This window comes from Tursiops truncatus, chromosome 13 (genome assembly GCF_011762595.2).
Source record: "Tursiops truncatus isolate mTurTru1 chromosome 13, mTurTru1.mat.Y, whole genome shotgun sequence".
Lineage (NCBI taxonomy): Eukaryota > Metazoa > Chordata > Mammalia > Artiodactyla > Delphinidae > Tursiops > Tursiops truncatus.
Genome location: NC_047046.1, coordinates 74,060,177 through 74,080,204, shown reverse-complemented (window position 1 = coordinate 74,080,204; position 20,028 = coordinate 74,060,177). Strand labels below are relative to the sequence as shown.

General features: G+C 35.3%; 1 protein-coding gene and 2 long non-coding RNA genes across 3 annotated transcripts in view; 1 reads left to right on the top strand and 2 right to left on the bottom strand.

Annotated features, from left to right (window-relative positions):
- Window positions 1-8,588, top strand: part of LOC109550294 (uncharacterized) — a 432,204-nt gene extending 423,616 nt beyond the window's left edge. The window contains exons 8-11 of the long non-coding RNA XR_004521593.2: window positions 650-777; window positions 2,160-2,195; window positions 5,471-5,581; window positions 8,491-8,588. This is a non-coding gene — a long non-coding RNA (uncharacterized lncRNA). The remainder of the gene's footprint in view (window positions 1-649; window positions 778-2,159; window positions 2,196-5,470; window positions 5,582-8,490) is intronic.
- Window positions 772-9,927, bottom strand: LOC141276221 (uncharacterized). The gene is made up of 4 exons (XR_012325447.1): window positions 9,544-9,927; window positions 5,066-5,173; window positions 3,239-4,971; window positions 772-1,260 (listed from the first exon to the last, which is right to left on the bottom strand). It is a non-coding gene; the product is annotated as an uncharacterized lncRNA (long non-coding RNA).
- A 1,414-nt stretch (window positions 9,928-11,341) lies between these two features.
- Window positions 11,342-20,028, bottom strand: part of LOC101325420 (glutamate decarboxylase 1-like) — a 143,626-nt gene continuing 134,939 nt past the window's right edge. Inside the window, exons 4-8 of the mRNA XM_073790787.1 lie at window positions 17,438-17,550; window positions 17,000-17,115; window positions 15,311-15,390; window positions 13,272-13,326; window positions 11,342-11,418 (exon numbers count right to left, since the gene is read on the bottom strand). Of these exons, the coding sequence (XP_073646888.1) occupies window positions 11,350-11,418; window positions 13,272-13,326; window positions 15,311-15,390; window positions 17,000-17,115; window positions 17,438-17,550 (433 nt within the window). The 3' untranslated portion in view covers window positions 11,342-11,349. The remainder of the gene's footprint in view (window positions 11,419-13,271; window positions 13,327-15,310; window positions 15,391-16,999; window positions 17,116-17,437; window positions 17,551-20,028) is intronic.

The following is a 20,028-nucleotide window of genomic DNA, read 5'->3' as shown; positions in this document are numbered from 1 at the left end:
TCAGAGAAGAGGAAAGAGATCGGCATAGCTCAAGTGATTTGACAAATGGCTCGACTGGTAGTAGTGTATGTGAATTGCATCAAGGCATTTAGCAGGTTCTTTGTCATACACACTTGAGAGAAAACCTGGCTAGCGTCAAATTTGGGTTTTATTACTTAGCAGCAGCATGCTGTTAGACACATTATTTAAATTCTTTAAATCTTCATCTTCTCATTCATGAAATGGGGATAATAAATCACTTTAAATCGTAATATTGAGAGAAATAAAGGAAACCATGCAAGTTAAGATTCTTAGCATACCGTAAGTGCTCAATGTTAACTCTATTATCTCAAAAAAGGAGCTGAAAAATACTAATTTTATCATCACTGTGGAGCTACCTGATTCCATTTTGTGAACTATGGCCAATATACTTTTGGAGAATTATAAAACGATGCCACTGTTGTTGACCTTTAGAGACATTAAAAATGGCACTGCAGAAAAAAATGAATTAAATCATTGCATAGAAACTTGGTAGAAGCCACAGTTCCTTCTAAATATGTCAGCCCTTGTCATTCTCTTCCCTGACTCTCTGCTCCAAAATACAGAACGTTTTGTTCATCTGATTTATTGAAATAGAGAAACATCATAAGTATTATTTTATTTTTTACAGAAACAGAACACTACCATATGTTACTGAAAATGATTTCACCTCGGGAAGGCTTTATGCAACTAACTCAAGCATGTAAATATATGTTAACTTACCAAATGTTCACAATGGAACTTCTTTCTTTACAAGAGGTAGGATTTTTGTCTTTCTTATTTACTGACGTATTCTAACACACCAAGAAAAGTCCCTGACAGTTAATGGATTTTCAATAATCTTTCATTGAATTAATGAAAACAACAAATACATAAACAAAATTGAATCTATTATCTATCAGTCTTCAATGACCCACTGTTCTTTATTCATCTTGTATAACATAGGATAAAAGAGAATCAAACGTTCTGAAGAAAGAATATCATTTATAATATTCCTTTCTTATTATCTTCAGCAGTAAATCTTTAAAGTTGGTGTTTAGTTTTGGTATTCAAAATCATATTGCAGTATCATAAATCTTTCCCAAGTCTTTCAATTTCATCAATAACATAGTCAACATCAGTTTATCTTGTGGCAGGATTAGAAAAGACCATTCGAAAAAAATTTACTTTGTCCCCATAAGGCTGGTAGTTTAGCATGGCTGTGCCTTCCTCTATCATTTGTGCTTTAATCTTTGGAGCAATCTGTGTATAAATGCAAATTTCATTAAAAGGAAATTTTACAAGTAAATACTGTTCCACATCCTAGATGGCTACATAACTATCATTAGCTTGAAGTAAATTGCAGGCAGTTTAAAACTGTCAGGGATAATTTTTAAGAAGCAGCTTAGTACAGAGAAAAGGCAGCACGTTCTATATTCATGCTGTAGCTCTTGTTACTCCATGATTCACGATTACCAAACTCACAAAATAATGCAGGTGTGCTAGAATACATTAAAGAAGGTTGTGTGACATTTTATTTATATGGCAATTCAAGTAGAAGTATCTGGGAGAGGTAAAATGCAATAGAAAATGGAAGAGCAGTAGTATCTTTTGGTATTCTAACTTCCGCTCTTTGAATCATTACAATACATCTTGAATTTTTCTACAAGGTCACTGTTTTGCAGCAAAACATAGTTTCTTTGTAAATTTTACAGAGCCAAATTCTATCTGTTTAATTGTCTTGCACAGCTCCTAAAACAATACCATGCACGTGACATTAGATCACATTACGCCCTTGGGTTATTATTATAAGACAAAGTGGTACTGAGACTCGGGAAAGGAAGAGGAGGGCATTCTATAACTATTGAATGTGTTCCTCTTCTTGAAACTTCTACTCCTGCACAGTTTACCTTTAAAATGCTACAGATGCTCTCCATTACTTAACTTTCCCATAAGTTTTTATATAGGGCAGGGCATATACATACATACATATATATATATATATATATATATTTGCTTATATAGTCATTATATGGTCATTTCATTTAATGTCCTTCTTTAATATTTTAATTAACCAACATGACCATAAAATAAAAGGTATTAGTTATTGCCTGCAATATTATTAAAAACTGCTTTACATTTCCCCTTTGCCCTCCATCCAGGAGCATGCGCAGATCTCTGAGAGGGACGGCTCTCTGGTGAGTAAGTGTGTGTATCTCCAGGAAATAGCTCGCTCTCTGTAAACGTGTACTCCGCTAACTCTCAGCTGGTAGTAATTACCCTAGTAAAAGGTAACACTTACATGTTAAGAAAAAAAATTAAGAGCTTCACTCAATACTTGCCTCAAACCACAAAATATTTAAACAAGGGGTATTATCAAAAAGCAAAACGAAACCAAAAAAATTCTCTATTTTCTCTTAAGACTTATAAGCCCAGTGAAATTTTCTGATGACATAAAACGTTGATGCCCTTAAACACTGATATCAGATAGTTTATGTTCAACTTCTCCTAGGGCGGATCACGTTGCCTAAGATAAGTAGTTGTGATGCTGGTCAACTCAAAAGTGGTGGTGAGACTATTATAAAATGTATGTATATAATGCATGCTTAAGATAGGTTAAAAACTTACAGTAAATGTATAGCTAAATAACATGTAATAGTGGCAATTCTCTTTATTTTAATATACATTCTTAGGGTAAAGATTAAATCTTCTCATTGCTATGACATTTATTTGGATTTTTTTCAGTATTGATCACTGATCTGTAATAAAATCTCTCCTAGATTCTTGCTCAGATGACCTTATGATAAATATTTCAAATGTGATAATTCTTCTCCAAGTACATCTTCTATTGCTCATAAAAATTGTAATTATTTCTATTCTTATCTTCTCCCCACTAAGCCTTCTAGCTTAGAACTCAGATTCTGTCTTATTCATTTTATACCTCTAAATCCTCTGGAACATATGGCAAGCATTAACTGATGAATGAATTAACCAAAGGGTAAAAAACTCAGTAGATTGAATATTAGCATTCAAAAAATATTTTTCAATTATATAAAGGATGACTAGATTAATTTGCAAAATGACTGGTGGGTTGAGATTTCACTTGGTTCCATACAAATATTTTTAAAAAATGGCTTAAGACCACATTACCGCCTTCCACTAACCAATCAAACTAGCCCAGACACATTATTTAAAAGTCAATATTAAAATGATAAATACCACACCATACACACAAACTTACCTTTTGCAGTTCTTGATCTCTTCCAAACTTTTTGGGATATGTTTAAGTCCAGAAGCAGACATTGGTGAACTCAGGCTAAATCAAATATTAAAAGTTTAGGGCTTCCCTGGTGGCGCAGTGGTTGAGAGTCCGCCTGCCGATGCAGGGGACACGGGTTCGTGCCCCAGTCCGGGAAGATCCCACATGCCGCGGAGCGGCTAGGCCCGTAAGCCATGGCCGCTGAGCCTGAGCGTCCAGAGCCTGTGCTCTACATCTGCAACAGGAGAGGCCACAACAGTGAGAGGCCCGCATACCGCAAAAAAAAAAAAAATTAAAATTTTACAAGTATTCTTAAAGTTTTACCTAATTCTTTAGTAATTTTATAAGTATCCTTAAAGCCCTACCTAATTCCTTAATTATCCCAGAAGTATTTAATTTAATTTAACTTTTAATATATTTTAAAATAGTTTTTGAGGATCTAATACATGTATCAGGCACCAAATACAGAGATAAAGGAAATGGTGTCCTCACAGAGTGCCCAGTCTTCAGCCATCCATCCCATGCCCATTCCTCAAAATATATTAAATATTTTAATGGCAGTGCCAATTTTATATTTGAGTAAGCTCATTCAGGACAATCAATTAGGGGAGAGAACAATTGAGGGGAGGAGAATATTAGTTAATAGAATGTTATAGTAATTCAGGAGAGAATGGAGAGGACTTCACTGAAGCAGTGGCCACGGGTACAGATAGAAGAGTTTAAATTTCCCAAATCTTCAAAAGATAGAATTGATCTTTGCTAGGTCTTCAAGATGAATTCAAGGTTCTGGCTTCAGTGACTAGATGTCTTTTATATAGATAAAGGGGTATAAGAGAACTTTACTTAAATCAATTTATGAAAGCTCATTTCAGAGAGGCAGATAAATGATCAGAGAATGTATAGTATTAAAAACAAACAGATTTCTTTACTTCTAGTTTCCACTTAAGCCTGAGCAAGACTAACCAAAAATAGAAATAATACAATCAGAGGGAGACAATGTAGAAAAAAGACCAAGCACCTTTGTTTCCTAATAGTTACTCTTACTAGCATGACTTAAAGCATGCCATTGGGTTGGCTGACTGGGCCTTGCAGAGGAAGATGGATAGAATACTAGCAGAACTCTCCATTTTTCATTAATATCTACTTAGTACTTTAATAATGATTAACCAAGGATTATCATATAATTTAAAGCCCACTTTTTCTTATGTCATCTACTATCCAGAAACCCAACTGCATTCTCTAACATACAAGAAAAAACCTAGGAACAATTAAATTACTCTTAATTCAGTGCCATCAAAATCAGAAAAGCAATTATAACCAGAGTTTCATTTCAAAAATTTAAAAATTGAGTATAATCATCAAATTAATCTTTTGGACCCTCGGCCTGTAAGAAAGAGAACTCAAATGGAAAAGTTTTTAAAACCAAAATGTTTTGCATTTAGATAAAATATTTAAAATAATTTTTACATACAACTTTTAAATTATCTCAAAGTATTGGATAGGTAACATATTCAAGTAAAAAAAATACTCAGCAAAGGGCTTCCCTGGTGGCGCAGTGGTTGAGAGTCCGCCTGCCGATGCAGGGGACACGGGTTTGTGCCCCGGTCCGGGAGGATCCCATGCCGCGGAGCGGCTAGGCCCGTGAGCCATGGCCGCTGAGCCTGCGCGTCCGGAGCCTGTGCTCTGCAACGGGAGAAGCCACAGCAGTGAGAGGCCTGTGTCCCGCAAAAAAAAAAACAAACTCAGCAAAGAAAGTATAGATACTTTAAACTCACTCTCACAAAAAAAGCCCACTAACAGAGTCCTTACCTTTGCATCAAATACTAGCTTAAAGTTATCTTTTCTCTTTAAAACTTTATAAAAGTATTTTGCAAGTTCCATATAGCTGTTGATCTGTGCCTCAAAGCCATAGGTTCCCTGTAGTTAAAAAAAATCAAAAGCTTCATTCAAGTAAGTACCTTTAAATTACACTGAAGAAGTTCCTGAAATGTATTAAATTTATTTAAATGTACTTATTTAAATAAATTTGATTATTATCTTACTAACAGTAGGTATTATATATTCTCACTGCATTCTTATTTCTATCCCCTCAACCTGCTTTTACTCCCTACTGTCTGTGGAACTTGAGGCAAGTTACTCAGCCTTTCTAAGTTTGGTTGCCTAGATCTACAAATGTTTGATAAATATTTTGACATGAATTTTTTATCTGTCTAGTATGCAGAGCAAATTTTTAAAATAAGAAATATGACAAATAAAGCCCTTGGCATACTGGCTGGCATAGTGCATCTTAAAACTGACAATTGTTGAGCTTCAGCAGTATATCAGGTATGTAGTTTAGTGCTTTGTACTCTTAGTTTAATTTACTCTTAGAAGAATCCTATAAAGTGGATAATGGAGGCACAGAAAAATCGACCAATCTGTCTCCACTCACCGTCTTTCCCTTGGTGATTTCCACTTGTCTCATGGCTCTAAGCAGTATATACAGGTTGATGACTCTCCCACTTTCATTTCCATCTGATACCTCATCTCTGAACCTCAGTCTCCTGCTTCACATAACTAATAAACATCTCAAAATCAATGTCCAAAAGTGAACTCCTGACCTGTCTGCACCAACTTGTTTGTCCCAGTCTTCCCAATCTCAGTAATACATCAATTTTATCCTTTAGTTGCTAAGGCCCAAAACATCAAAGTTTTCTTATCCTTGACCCTCTTCTTTTTCTCACTCCCCACATCTAATATTTTGGAAAATTCCACAGGATTTTTCTTTAAAACGTAATTAGAATCTAATATATCTTAACCTATTCACTGCCACTATGCTGGCCCAATCACTGTCCACTGCATTACTGAAATTGCTTCCTAACTGGTCTCTTCGCTTCTGTCCATACGTTCCATGTATGTCCATGCTGAGGGTATGTGTTCATAGTTACTCTAGGCTTGTGTAGTGTAGAGCCTTGACAACCATATGAGGTGGTACTTCAGTGTCTTCTCAACACTTAAGCCTTTGTGATCAGAGCTGGCTTCATGAGCACACAACCTGTGCAGTCACACAGGGCCCATATTCAGAAGGGCTTCAGGCTTAACGTAATGCTCTGCTGTCGCTGTCCTGAAATTCTTTGGACTTGTGTTTTGAAAGTGAAGTCCAGTGGGACAATGGATTATGCCTATGAGCTAAGGAGATACAGGCAACATGTATGTCTGCCACTCCTTGCCTCCCCAGGCACACATAGCCTTTGCATTGCACAATGAGCATGGACTTCCACTGGTCCTACCATATGTGGCAACTCAGTGACAATGCAAATAGCACGAGGTGAGGATGCTACACCTACAACTAAGTAAGCGGGGATGCTCGGAGCCCCCAAGAGGCTACACTTTCTGTTTAAATCAGAACTTGTTTTCAACAGAGATCGAAGGCAATGGAGTTCTAAGAAAGAGTAATGACGGAGGAACCCTTTCATTTTCTTTCTTACGTTATTTCCTCCTATGAACAGCTCATTCCATGTTAGCCACATTGATCTCCTTGTTGTGTCTTAGATGCAACAGGTGTGCTTCAGTCTCAAAGATTTTAAATTGAGATTCCCTCTTGCTACACAGCTAAATATTAGCATGATCTCCTCTTCACTTTCTTCAGATTTTTGCACAAATGTAACCTTCTTATCGACAATTACCAGTATTTAAAATTATAAATACTTAACCCTAGCACGCAACTTTTTATCCTTTTTCAAAGCCTTATTTTTCTCCACAAGAAATATATATGAATCAAAATGTGTAAAAAGCTTTGATTGTATGAACATTTGGTCAGATGCTCCCAACTTTCACAATTTTGAACAAATATTGGTTTGGAGAAGGCATGAGTAGTCTTTGAAATGCTTAAGAATAGACATGATTAAATAGCAGTGGACTAATATTTTGAGCTAACCACTTTATCATTTGATATTTTTCTTTGAGGGCAGTCTGGTTCAGGGAGAAGCTGTAAGTAATTAGAGGAAGAAAAAATTGCAGAAAAGTTAATAGAAATTATTGATGAAGAATATTCCTACTCTGAATTCTGAAGAAATGGGGCTAAATATCATTGAAATACTTGGCATAGAGTTTATTACTCTTCAGCAATTTTCCACATAGAGCTTTTGGTGGCATTCAATGCATACTAAATTGGCAATGAAAAGTATCAGGATATGCATCTTCCTTGTGAATGTATCTTTAAGTTTCTTGAAAAAAATCTACAAAGATTGAATAGTAAAGACAATGGCACTTCTATTCTGATCTTAATTGGACTCTGTTAGCCCAGGTCCTCCAAACGGCAGACACCAAGATGAGATTAAAGGTGCAAGGACTTCATTAGTGAAGTACCTGTGTGAAAGACAGTGGGAAGGAGCCAGTCAGACTGGGAGAGCTTTCAGACTGTGCATAAGTCTGACCCTAAGTGAAGGAAACAGGTGGGGAAAAGTGAGGAAGAAGCGTCCTGGAGTATGATGAAATCTAAGTAAAATTCAGAAAGGCCCTTGGGAACTCTTCACACCAACTCAGCTATCAAGAGAGTCTCGTGTCTCTCAGGAATGGGAATGCCTTAAAATCCCTGCCGTGCTCAATCAGTGATTGACTGAGAGAAAACTCTGGAAAGCACAGCCTCAGGGCAAATGCAGTTATGAATTTAAGAGAAGCAGATGGGCTCTTAGACAATTAAGCTCCCTATAGCACTCTCCTGGCCAAACACAGTCATTTTATGAATATAAAACCAGTCCAACCCATGTAGAAAATCCAACCAAACAGAAGCTTTTGCATTCGATTTGCTTCTGCATAATAATCGATGTTTGTAGAATCTTACATTACTATATGATTTTCTTCTTACTTACTTTTGTAACCTATCACAGTATTTTATGTAACTAATTTTATTTTTAAGAAATATGAATTATTAAAGGTGGCTCCTCTTCCTACTATCAATGAAGTATTCATTCTGTAATTATAGCAAATGAGAAAAACTATGAAATCTTTCATTTATATCTCTGGACTTCATTCTTAATGCCCATTATTTTGTGAAGAGTACTGATGGAGACTCACATAGCAGATGTTTAAATATTTACTAGTTATAACTCATGCTACAAACTTGCAAGTCGACTCCTCCCATTCAAGCCCATCATGGGTATTTACCTGAACCTGATTTCTTGTATATAAAAATGTTCTATAATATAAAAGAATTCCCATTTCACGGTACGCTGAATTTTTTTTCCTATTCCCAGGAATGGCCGTACTTATATAACATCTGTTTATACACCATTTTTATGAAGTAGTCTCCATATGCAAAAGATGATGGGCCTGCTTTTCATCACTACCCAGGTGAGTTTTGGCATTCCCATGGTGCTATGAATTGTATTAAGAAAGACAATATGAATTTGTGGAAAAAAATATATTTTGGATTTAGGTGAGTTGTCACCTTTGCTCCTTAGATGTAGTTCTCTTCATCCACTAGCAAGTTAATTTCTTTACCTATTTAACAGATATAACCAGCACAACTGTTGGGAAACATAAACTAAATAACATACGTAAAGCTTTCTAGCCTAATACATGTTCAATGAATGGTAGATCCATTACTATTGAATGAATGTATTCATTATTTCAATGCCTCATTATCAAAAGAATTTAAGGTGAGTTACCAATGTCAATACACTATTCAAAGTGGTTTTTTTAATGCTTGTTTTGAACTAGGTGATTATAAGATTAGGAAAAAGCAGTTGATGAAAGAGATAAATTTAGAAGAGAAAATGCTGCCAATATATTATAGACTAACCAATATATTAATGCCAATATATTATAGACTAACCAATATATTATTGCCAATATATTATAGACTAACCAAAGTAGGATCATGAATTTGCCTCTGTGATTCATGTTACAGAACGTATTTTTCTATTAGTGTTTTGTACTAGGAATTCCATATCTACCAAATAAAAATCTAACCAGCTCTAACTGCCTCTGATACTGACATCTGAGAGAGTCCCTTAGGGTCCACAGGGTGGGTAATGTAATGTAGAGGACCAGGTCCCTAATATATTAAAGATGTTGTTAGTTCATGGCAAAGCTTTCATCTGAACAGAACCTAATGCCCATCTTCCTATAGAGTACTGGGAAGAAGGTGATAGGAATAGCTTCCTAAAAGCATGTCAATTACTTAAATTAAATTTTAAATAAGGGGTAGTTTAAAAATTATAAATAAGGGGCAGAATGAGGGTGTAGACATGTCCTGCTGTTGTCATAGTGTTTGGAGAGACAATATATGCTGCTCTTGGGCTTACCTGGTGGCGCAGTGGTTGAGAGTCCGCCTGCCGATGCAGGGGACACGGGGTCGTGCCCCGGTCCGGGAGGATCCCACATTCCACAGAGCGGCTGGGCCCGTGAGCCATGGCCGCTGAGCCTGTGCGTCCGGAGCCTGTGCTCTGCAATGGGAGAAGCCACGACAGTGAGAGGCCCGCATACCGCAAAAAAAAAAAAAGAAACGAAATTGAGTTATTTGTAGTGAGGTGGACGGACCTAGAGTCTATCATACAGAGTGAAGTAAGTCAGAAAGAGAAAAACAAATACCGTATGCTAACACATCTATATGGAATCTAAGAAAAAAAAAAAAAAGGTCATGAAGTATCTAGGGGTAAGACAGGAATAAAGACACAGACCTACTAGACTAGAGCATGGACTTGAGGATGTGGGGAGGGAGAAGGGTAAGTGGTGACAAAGTGAGAGAGTGGCATGGACATATATACACTACCAAACGTAAAATAGATAGCTAGTGGGAAGCAGCCGCATAGCACAGGGAGATCAGCTAGGTGGTTTGTGACCACCTAGAGGGGTGGGATGGGGGGGTGGGATAGGGAGGGTGGGAGGGAGGGAGATGCAAGAGGGAAGAGATATAGGAACATATGTATATGTATAGTTGATTCACTTTGTTATAAAGCAGAAACTAACACACCATTGTAAAGCAATTATAGTCCAATGAAGATGTTAAATAAATAAATAAATAAATAAATAAATTCACATCCTTTCTCTGAAAACCTTGCCAACAGGTGGGTGTCAAAATACAGATTTTTTTATAATAAGTAGTTTAGTCCGTATATAGAAGATAATGCAGCATTTCATTGGGGTCTGGGGCTGTATGTCATTATCAAATACATTAACATTTCTATAGTGAAGTATGAATATCTACATTAAGTGGGTACATAGAGTCAATATGAGCCTCACAACAGGTCAGGATTGGTTTTGTCACCTGATGAACTACAAAAAAATTAATTGTTCAGAATGTCTTTAAATTTTAAAATTGTAAATAAGGGACTGTAAACCTATAATTCTTCAATTCTTGCTTAATTGGTGATAATTTATAAGGGAATAAAGAGGGAATTGTAATAGATAAGTTGGAGAGTATAGCAGAGGTTAGAGATCACAAAGCTCATACATGTTAGAGCAAAGATTTGAAAATGAATGAGATTAACACTCGGGTCCATCTTCCCTGCTAAATGACACTGGTCATATATGAAGGACTACCTAAAAGCTGAAAGATATTGAGGGGAAACAATTCCAATCAGAGATGATGAAAACTTGCACTATGACAGAGAAGGCAGGTTCAAAGAAATAAGAAGAGTTGAATATCTTAATTAGATTTTTTAAAGAGCAATTCAAACTTGCCCTAAGAAAGCAGTTAGTATTTGAATGGGAAAAAATAATTGCAATATTTTAACTTAAATAAAAGGACTATATCATAAAATAAAAAATAAAAAGATCAAAAGGGAAGGATCAGTTTTCTTCAACAGGGCAAATGGTGCCGCACTACGTTAATTCAATGAGGCCACAATTATTTTCGTTTTGAACATTCACAATGAAGCTAATCATTACCAAGACGTCCATTATGTCCCTACTTGAAAATAGAAATTATTTACTTTTTCCCCAGTCAGGATAGCAGAGCACTGAAGGGGGATACCCATGAGTTTATGTGGATACCAGGTCACAGAGTTGGCCCTAGGTGACAAAACAGCCCCAGTGAGTGCTCACCGTCTAATGAAAGAAAATAGAAGCGTAAATAGGTTCTTTCGCTTGCACAAGCAATGGCCCGGGTCTCACCTTTCAATGCCACTGAGTTTATAGGAGTGGTTTCTGGACAGCAACAATCCACCTCCCCAAGCTGCCTGTAACAGATACAAAGGATTTGTGTTCCTATTTCTTTTTTTTTTTTTTTTTTTTGCAGTACGCGGGCCTCTCACTGTTGTGGCCTCTCCCGTTGTGGAGCACAGGCTCCGGACGCGCAGGCTCAGTGGACATGGCCCACGGGCCCAGCCGCTCCGCGGCATGTGTGATCCTCCCGGACCGGGGCACGAACCCGTGTCTGCTGCATCGGCAGGCGGACTCTCAACCACTGCGCCACAAGGGAAGCCCTCTATTTCTTTTTACATAGCACTGAATGCTTTTTCCTATGTTAATTTTATTTCAAAAGTTGATGAAGATTTAATTGTTATTCAAGATAATTATAAACTTGGCTATAATTATCCTACTTAGAAGAACAATGCATTTAAAAATTTCCTCCTATTAGTTTTCATTGTCTATTCATGACATAGTAAAGTTTTTTTTTCTAATTAATTCAAAGAGATACCTTCTGTGTAATTTCCAGAGACAGAAATTTTTAAAAGTTGGAATCAGATTTGGCAATACTACAGAAAAATTAAAATATCTACCATATTATATAACTTTAAATTTGTCCAACTCTAGTCAAAGCCAAAGACATTTTTGCCCAAAGTCACTGTACCAAACTAATAGCATCAAAACTTTTGATTTCCATAATAGCTATTAATTAAGAAACGTATATTAGAGTAATGGGCTAAGTCCTTTTGATTTAAAATTGTTTTAACTATTTCTTTAAACTGATTTTCTAAATTGTTGGTTGAATATTAATAGAGGTTTAGACTTTTTTTAAACACTAGATACATTTGTAGCTCATTCCATGATAGTGTATTAAGTCTAATTTAAGATAATTTATGCAAATAAGACTATTCTTTCTTGATATTTATTCTTTATAAAAATTAGGGTTACAGAAATTTTTGTCTTGCCTGCAATGTCAATTAAAAAATTATAAGGACTATTCATAGGATACATCTTTTTAAAAAGGTGAATCATGATCCAGACTCAAGGACGTGACTTACATCCACATGCATCCAGAGTTTGTGCATCTCACAAATATCTGCGATGTCGTGGAGTGGGTCGCAGGCCCCGAACACTGTGCTGCCAGCTGTGGCAGTGACACAAAAAGGAGTTTGGCCCTGGTGATGACAAAAGCTGCATCATTCTTACAATCCCATGAAGTCCACTCCTAGCTAATATTGTTACTTAACCGTTACACTTCTGGACATCAGGAAGCTGGATAACTTTGACTAAGGGCATTAAGTACTTAAAAATTTCAAATACTCAAAGGTACCTACAGTAATGGAAAAAGTAGCTTAACCATAAGATGAACTAATACCACTACCTCTGAGTCTCATTTATTGTTATTTCTCTCTGAATTTATTTTCAGAAAATCATACCACAACAATAGAGCTGACCAAACCCCTTTATTAGTAAATATCCTGATAACTTTTCTTTTGATAGTTAACAGAAACAAAATTATCAGGAAATACTACAATGTTAATTATTTCACTTCAGTTTTAGAAGAAATTTCCTACATTTAGGGATTATTTTATTTCCTTTAGCAATTATCAATTGTTTTCCACTAACAAAAATAGGTGAAGAGGGCTTCCCTGGTGGCGCAGTGGTTGGGAGTCCGCCTGCCGATGCAGGGGACACGGTTCGTGCCCCGGTCTGGGAAGATCCCACGTGCCGCGGAGCGGCTGGGCCCGTGAGCCATGGCCGCTGAGCCTGCGCGTCCAGAGCCTGTGCTCCGCAACGGGAGAGGCCACAACAGTGAGAGGCCCGCAAACCGCAAAAAAAAAAAAAAAAAGGTGAAGAAAATTAAGATGCATTTGTGTGTTAAATATGGAACTTCAGAACATACCTTCCTTTTAGCTTGTAATATATTTTTCTCCAACTCAGCTGGAATCATCTTTCCGCTTAAAAATGCAAATACACATTGATTTCTTATCAGTGAATAAACAAACCAATTCTACCAATTAGAAGAATACATGATATTCAAGATTAAAAAATTAGTTTTTATTGTCTCCCAAAGGTATTTATAGGTGTAAAAACAACTATTAAGTAAATGTGTAATTGTCTAAAACCAATGTTAAATATCGTGTTATTTGAGTTAAAGAATGCTTAATTTACTATTCAATCATCTTAAAATCAGCATTACTTACAAATCAGAAGATTCTGATTTTTCTAAGAAAGATACAGATGATTCTTTCTTTCTTTCTTTCATCTATCTAATTATTAACCTTTAATTATAAAGACTTCTTAGTATCAAGGTAGAAAAATCAAGTATCCAAATTGGGGGAGTGGGGGAAGAACATGACACAAATTCAGGTGGCCTCACATTTCTTCACAGAGAATTTCTGGGAAAAAAACCCAAAAGCCAATATTCTCCTACTCCATCCAGTTTTCAGACTAAAATCCTGTCTATTGATAATTCAGAAGAAACATTTCTCTTAAAGTCAGGAACAAGATAAGGATGCTCACTACCATCAATATTATAGTATTTTTTTCTGAAGAAATACCTATTAGCTAGCTAGATGATTATAATGATGATGATAGATAAAAAGAAGAGGAGAAAAAAACCCTAATTTGAGTACATATGGTTGTATACCTGGAAGTCCTAACATTGTTTATTGAAAAACTCTTGAAAATGATAAGAATGTTGAGCAAATGGGTGGTTACAAAAATTAGGTTCCTATTTTTTAAAACTAATTGTTCTGAATAAACATAGAACATATCCTATTCATAGCAGTAAAAAAGATATAAAGTATCTGGGGGAGGGATTCTCAGGAAATGTTCAGGATTTATATAAAGAAAACCAAATGACTTGAGATAAGTATTGAATTATAAACATAAAACATATTTGCAAAATATTTTATATTCATATATTTTATATTTCAAAACTTTTCAATATATAAATATTTTTTTACAAGCCAATAAATAATAAACCACCAATAAAATATGGGCAAAAAACATGGACAGATCATGGTAATACACAATTGGCTGGTCCATATATTGGCTATACATTGTCCCAAATAACTAAACGTCATCTTTGTCTATCAGAATTTTCAAGTATAGAAGTATTGATAATATTCAGGCTTCACAAGGTAGACAAGAGTATCAATTAACTGAAAAATGTTTGAAGGGCAAATAAAAATCTTTATGAAATTGTAAGTGCAGACATTCTTTGAACCAATAATTCAACTTCTAGAGATTCACATGAGAAATATTAAAACACAGACACTCAAATATATTTATATAATTATATTCATTTAAGCATTGTTCTTAAATACTAAAATCTAGGTGAAAACCCTTTTAAATAAGATATGTGAAATTATGTTACAGTTATAAAATGGAAAACTCCGAAGTAATTAAAAAAGAATAAGGAAGGTCTGTATAAATTCATGGGCTAAGATTCCTAAGATATATTCTAAAGCCAAAAAAAATAAAAGAATAAGTTGCAGATTATAACACAGAATTTGATATGCATAAATGTATAAATACATTTGATATGCATCAAAATGATCTCCCAGAATATATGTATTTGTAATGTAGTTTATGAAAAGTAGGATTCAAGACAAATGGAAATATATTTTCACTCTGTAGATTTCTAATGCAGTTGAATTTTTCATCTCTAAACATCATTATATTGCTAACTGGATCTACTTAAAACAAGGAACGGATATGTGACAGTCTCACTGATTTAGGACTATACTTAGTAAAGAAGTCTTAACAGTAGGATAGGATACCTTGGTGCTTGTTTCATAATTACTTCTAGTTAAAATTATTGAAACTAATATGGGAGAGCATTCTTGCTAAAAATTGGGATAATAGAAAAATGGGATTTTAATCTTCATACCAAGCATGATAATAAAAAATTTTGAGAATGTATTAAGGACGTACCTTTCATCACATTTTGCTTCAATTACATTATCAGTTCCCATACCAAGGATTGCTGCAGCTTTTTTTACTGAATATTGACCCTTGGGCAAAAATGAAAACAAGAAAGGTATTAATTCTCCCGCCTTAAATCATCACTTACACTAGTGCATCACTCACACTAGGGCTTATACGCATGGCTTTGCATGGGTTTGTGCATGGATATATATATATATATATATATATATATATATATATATATATACACACACACACACACATGCAAGTAGAGTTCTTAAGGCATAGTTCCAGACCCTTATCATTACATTTGTTGAGATGAAGAAGGTTGTAGTACCTCTTTCTAGGAGGCACTGTCACAGAACACGACTCTTTAAATGCAGGAGTTTGAATATTCTCGTTCTCTGTATACACATGAATCGTGTCATTTATAAATTTAGTTACAATATCCTCCAGGTAAATCCTTACATGTTATGGACAGGTTTAAGTCTTGAATTTACAATCTTTTTTAAAGAGTGAGGCCTGAAGAAATGAATCAATTCTTATTCTGCTTGCAGTTTTTAATTTTGACTTTGACATCAACTTTGATTTCTTGCCTTCTAGGTGACTACTATCTCCTTGTATCATTTGCATAATGTAAACAGTATCAGTAAGATGGAGGTGGCAGCTCAAAGATAAACTTGGCCTGGGTTATTTTTAGCTGCCTGGAAAAGACCAGATATATGAGAGAAACAAGTAGAGAAATTTAAAATCCCAACCATATATTTTCATTTCAATGGAGAATGCATAGATGAAATAGGAAATGTTCTTTTTTAATCTGTATTGTGGAATTTCAGCTTATTTGCTCATTATATTTAAAAAGTATATGTGAAATGATGAAAATGACATTTGTAAACAAGCATCTTCAATTGTATTAAGTTTTATAGTAAATTACATCAAATATGCAGCAGTGGTCTCTAATTTGATAATATACATTTATATAATGCCAATTTGAGTTTGGCAAAGGAAAGACATTGCAAACATGGGGACATTTTAAAGAAAACCCTGTGTTTCCAAGTACTTTTAGATAGAATTCTCAAGCTGGGACTACAATTACACTTTAAGATTATAAATGTTACCATGGTAGAAAAGAAAAAAGTCATCGAATTTATTAGAGGATGAATTGATTTTTTAAAAATACGTATTGTTACTAGACACAGGGTTGGAACATTAAAATTAAAGGAGACCTCAATGGATATATCGTCAGTATCAGAAACATCTGGCTGAGGACCTATAGAAATAAAGCTTTCCTGTCAACCGACTCTTACAGTCCTAACTGGAAAAAGAAAACATTAAACACATTCTCATTCTTTTAATTCAACTTTAAAGTGAACCACTGTATATTTGAATTTTTTGTCTTGCTTTTTTTATGGTATAGGTAGCAAAATGTTTTATATTTATAATCACATTTTTTCTGTTAGTTTCTCCTATGTTGAAATAAAATTTTAATACTGACTTATCTGTATGGCTAATCTATAGAGTCTATACCAACTGGAAAGTTGTTTTTCCCCTTTCCAATATTAATCCATAGATCCAGACAGATTACTGAATATATTTAATGGAAAAATGAAGCTAATATTCTCAGTCTTTCAATTACTTGATCAGTGTATCTTAGAAGACTCTTAAAAGTTGGAAAAATCTAAACTTTATACTTACTTGTTCAGAAACAAACAATACAAGGCATGGAAGTGCTGTCATGCCTTTTGTTTTTATCTCTGGATATTGCCTATAACGAGGTACTAATACACCATAGAGGTTTGATATACTGCCACCTATGGAAGAGAAATCATGACTGTTAATCTAGTTTCCAAAATCAGAAATGTGGATTGAAATCATGACAATTTGAGAGTTTTCTGAAACTAAAATTGTGCCAAATCACTGATGTCATTTTTAAAATAGCCTTCCTTGAAAGTGTTAAGAGAAAGCTCAAACAACACAATTCACAACTTTAAGATTTCTAAAAACTTTCTTTATAATTATAACCAACACAACGGCTTATGAACATTTATCTCTGGAAAACAGTCATATTAGTTGAAATACATTTTGAGTGTCTCCTGATATTTCTTTTCGCTCATAAACAAACATTTTTCTTACCAGGTGAAAATATTCCATCTGCTTCTGTTTCTCTCCAGCCAATAATTTCACACATTTTCTTAAGAAGACTTGTTTCCATGACAGTAAATACTGGAGCTATTTCATAGGTAAACCTATAATATAGAAATTCTACTGTGAATTATATTACATGGAAGAGGATAAATAAAATCATGTGCTAGATAAGATTCTACACATTTCTGTATGCTATAATAGACTGTGCAAGAAATGGTTAAGTTTTATATGTTCTGACTGGTCCCTTCCAGATCTAGAGTGCGTTAGTTCTACAAAGGAAGTATCAAGGTTTCCATGGTTTTGTGAGGTAGCTGGGAATTTCATTTTGCACCAAAAGGAATTTGAAAGTAGCTCCATCCCCTCAGCACACACACAACAGTGTTTGGGACAGAAAATGTCCAGTTATCAAGAAAATATTTACACATTTCCTAGGGGACAAGTTAGAAAGACAGATATCTAGAGCTACAGACAATATCTTGCAGAACCTGAAAGAGCCTTTTCTAAAAACTGATAAATGTTTTTCACCTAAAGACTGTACTGTGAGCAAACACACCCCAAAAAAAGGCTAAATACGGTTATGTTTTCAATAACAGCTTGAAGCAAGCAGACGTTACAGGAACCACATGGGCCCCATGGAAAAGAATTCAGAGAGCACTGTTACGGGGAGTCTCCTCTGAGTCTCCCTGTGAAATTAGCTCCAGAGAAAGAAGCTGGGATTTAAAAGAAGGCTCTAAGCTTTTCTCTATATGTATCCTATGCAATAAACAGTGATGCATGTGCAGTGAGCTCTGAAATCAAAAAATGGGTTCAGTTGTTCTCAAGAAATCCTTTTATTTGTTCTTAAAAAAATTGTAAAGATCTCTCTAAGTGTAATTATATATGATGCCGGTATCAGGGACCACGTATGTGCCACTTCAGATGTCCTCAGCTTTCTCTGTCTCTAAGGCCTTTGGATGTTATTCAGGCCCAGCCACCACTGTGACCACTTTAACTCAGACTCACCCACAACCCAATGGAGAGTCGCCTCCCACCCACACTTGCAGTCTCTGACCTTCAGCCCCAGGGTCTTCCTTTTGCCCTTAGTATCACAAGTCATGGAATCAGCTGGTAATGCCAAGAATGCCCAGTTATTATGTGTGGGGAACTTAACATCCCATCGTGCAGTCCTTCGGCTGTAAGAGACCTGGTTGAGAATAAATTTGTTCCCCTTGCTCCCTCCAGAGGGACTGATCTTAGAAGCAGTCACTTACAGGGGGCCATATATCCCAGGAGATCATGCACTCACCTCTGTTTATACTAAGTGGTAGCCAGGTCTAAAATGCCCTTCATGTTACCCTCTGCCCTGTCCTGACTCCCTTCATTTCCCCCAATCCTGCTCCTCTGCAGGGCATGCCCTAATAAAGTGTTAATCTATAAACTCTGGCCCCAGGCTCTGCACAAAAACACAGATTAAGAAAATCCATTACCTATTAGAATTAGGCTTCTCGTTCCAAGAAGAACAAAGTTTACATAGCAAGCCTACGGATGTCCATTTCAATGAGGCTCATTTCTGCCAGTGTTCTGTCAATTTCAGCTTCTACACACATTACATTTTTGATCCTATTTCAATTCCATGGAGTAGACATTATTATTTTCAGACAACGGAGACCCATTAAATGGTAGAATTAGGACTTAAATTTGGTTCTCGTTAATTCCATCTCGCATGCTTTTCCATTATCTCAGATTATGGTAGGAGATACCCATGGAGCTATCCAATGGAGATATCCATTCATTGAAATGAGAAAAATTCAAAGGTAAAGAACCCTCTCTTAAATCCTTTGTCTTTGCATCTTCCATGTATTCTTTCCACTATTTCTCTGTTTAAACCAAGAATCTATATTTTCTTCACACAAAAAATGATTAAGTTTCATAATAATGGGATTCCAAATAATGAAGCAAGATTTATAAAATGATTTTTGTGTGATAATTTATGTAACATATAAAGTGCATCATATAGTCTCAAAAGATATGTTTTTTAAAGTATTACTGTATGCATGTTTAAATAAAGGGCCATAATCAAGCAATAAAAATTAAAACTAGCAGTAAACTGTGCAGGTTATTTTTACATGCATTTCACATCTATAAATCCCTGTGCATCATTAAAATCCCAATGACAACTAAACAGTTAAAATAAACCACAGTTTTCCCACATAGCAAAGCAGTCACTTCTCATAAATGTTTAGTTCTTGGTTTTAAAGTTTAAATTTCTACCACCTTTCTCTTTTGATAGCTAGTTAAATTATATTAACATCTGACACAGACTGATCCTTTCAATTTCATATCTAATCATTTCCCTATCCCTTTAACCTTGAAATATATTGCCCTAAAATTAATTTTACTTCAAAACGTTGCAGCAGTGTATCTAATTTTCTTATAACTGTAAGTTTTGCTGTGGCAAAGTTCAAAATTTGTAAGGAATCACATTGGAGTTCAATTTAACTTTCCTTTAATAGTTTACTTTCTTCACCTTCAAGCAGATTGAAGTTCTAATTTATATTCAGGAAACTTTTCACATACTTGTCTGTGTCTTTTTTCTACTA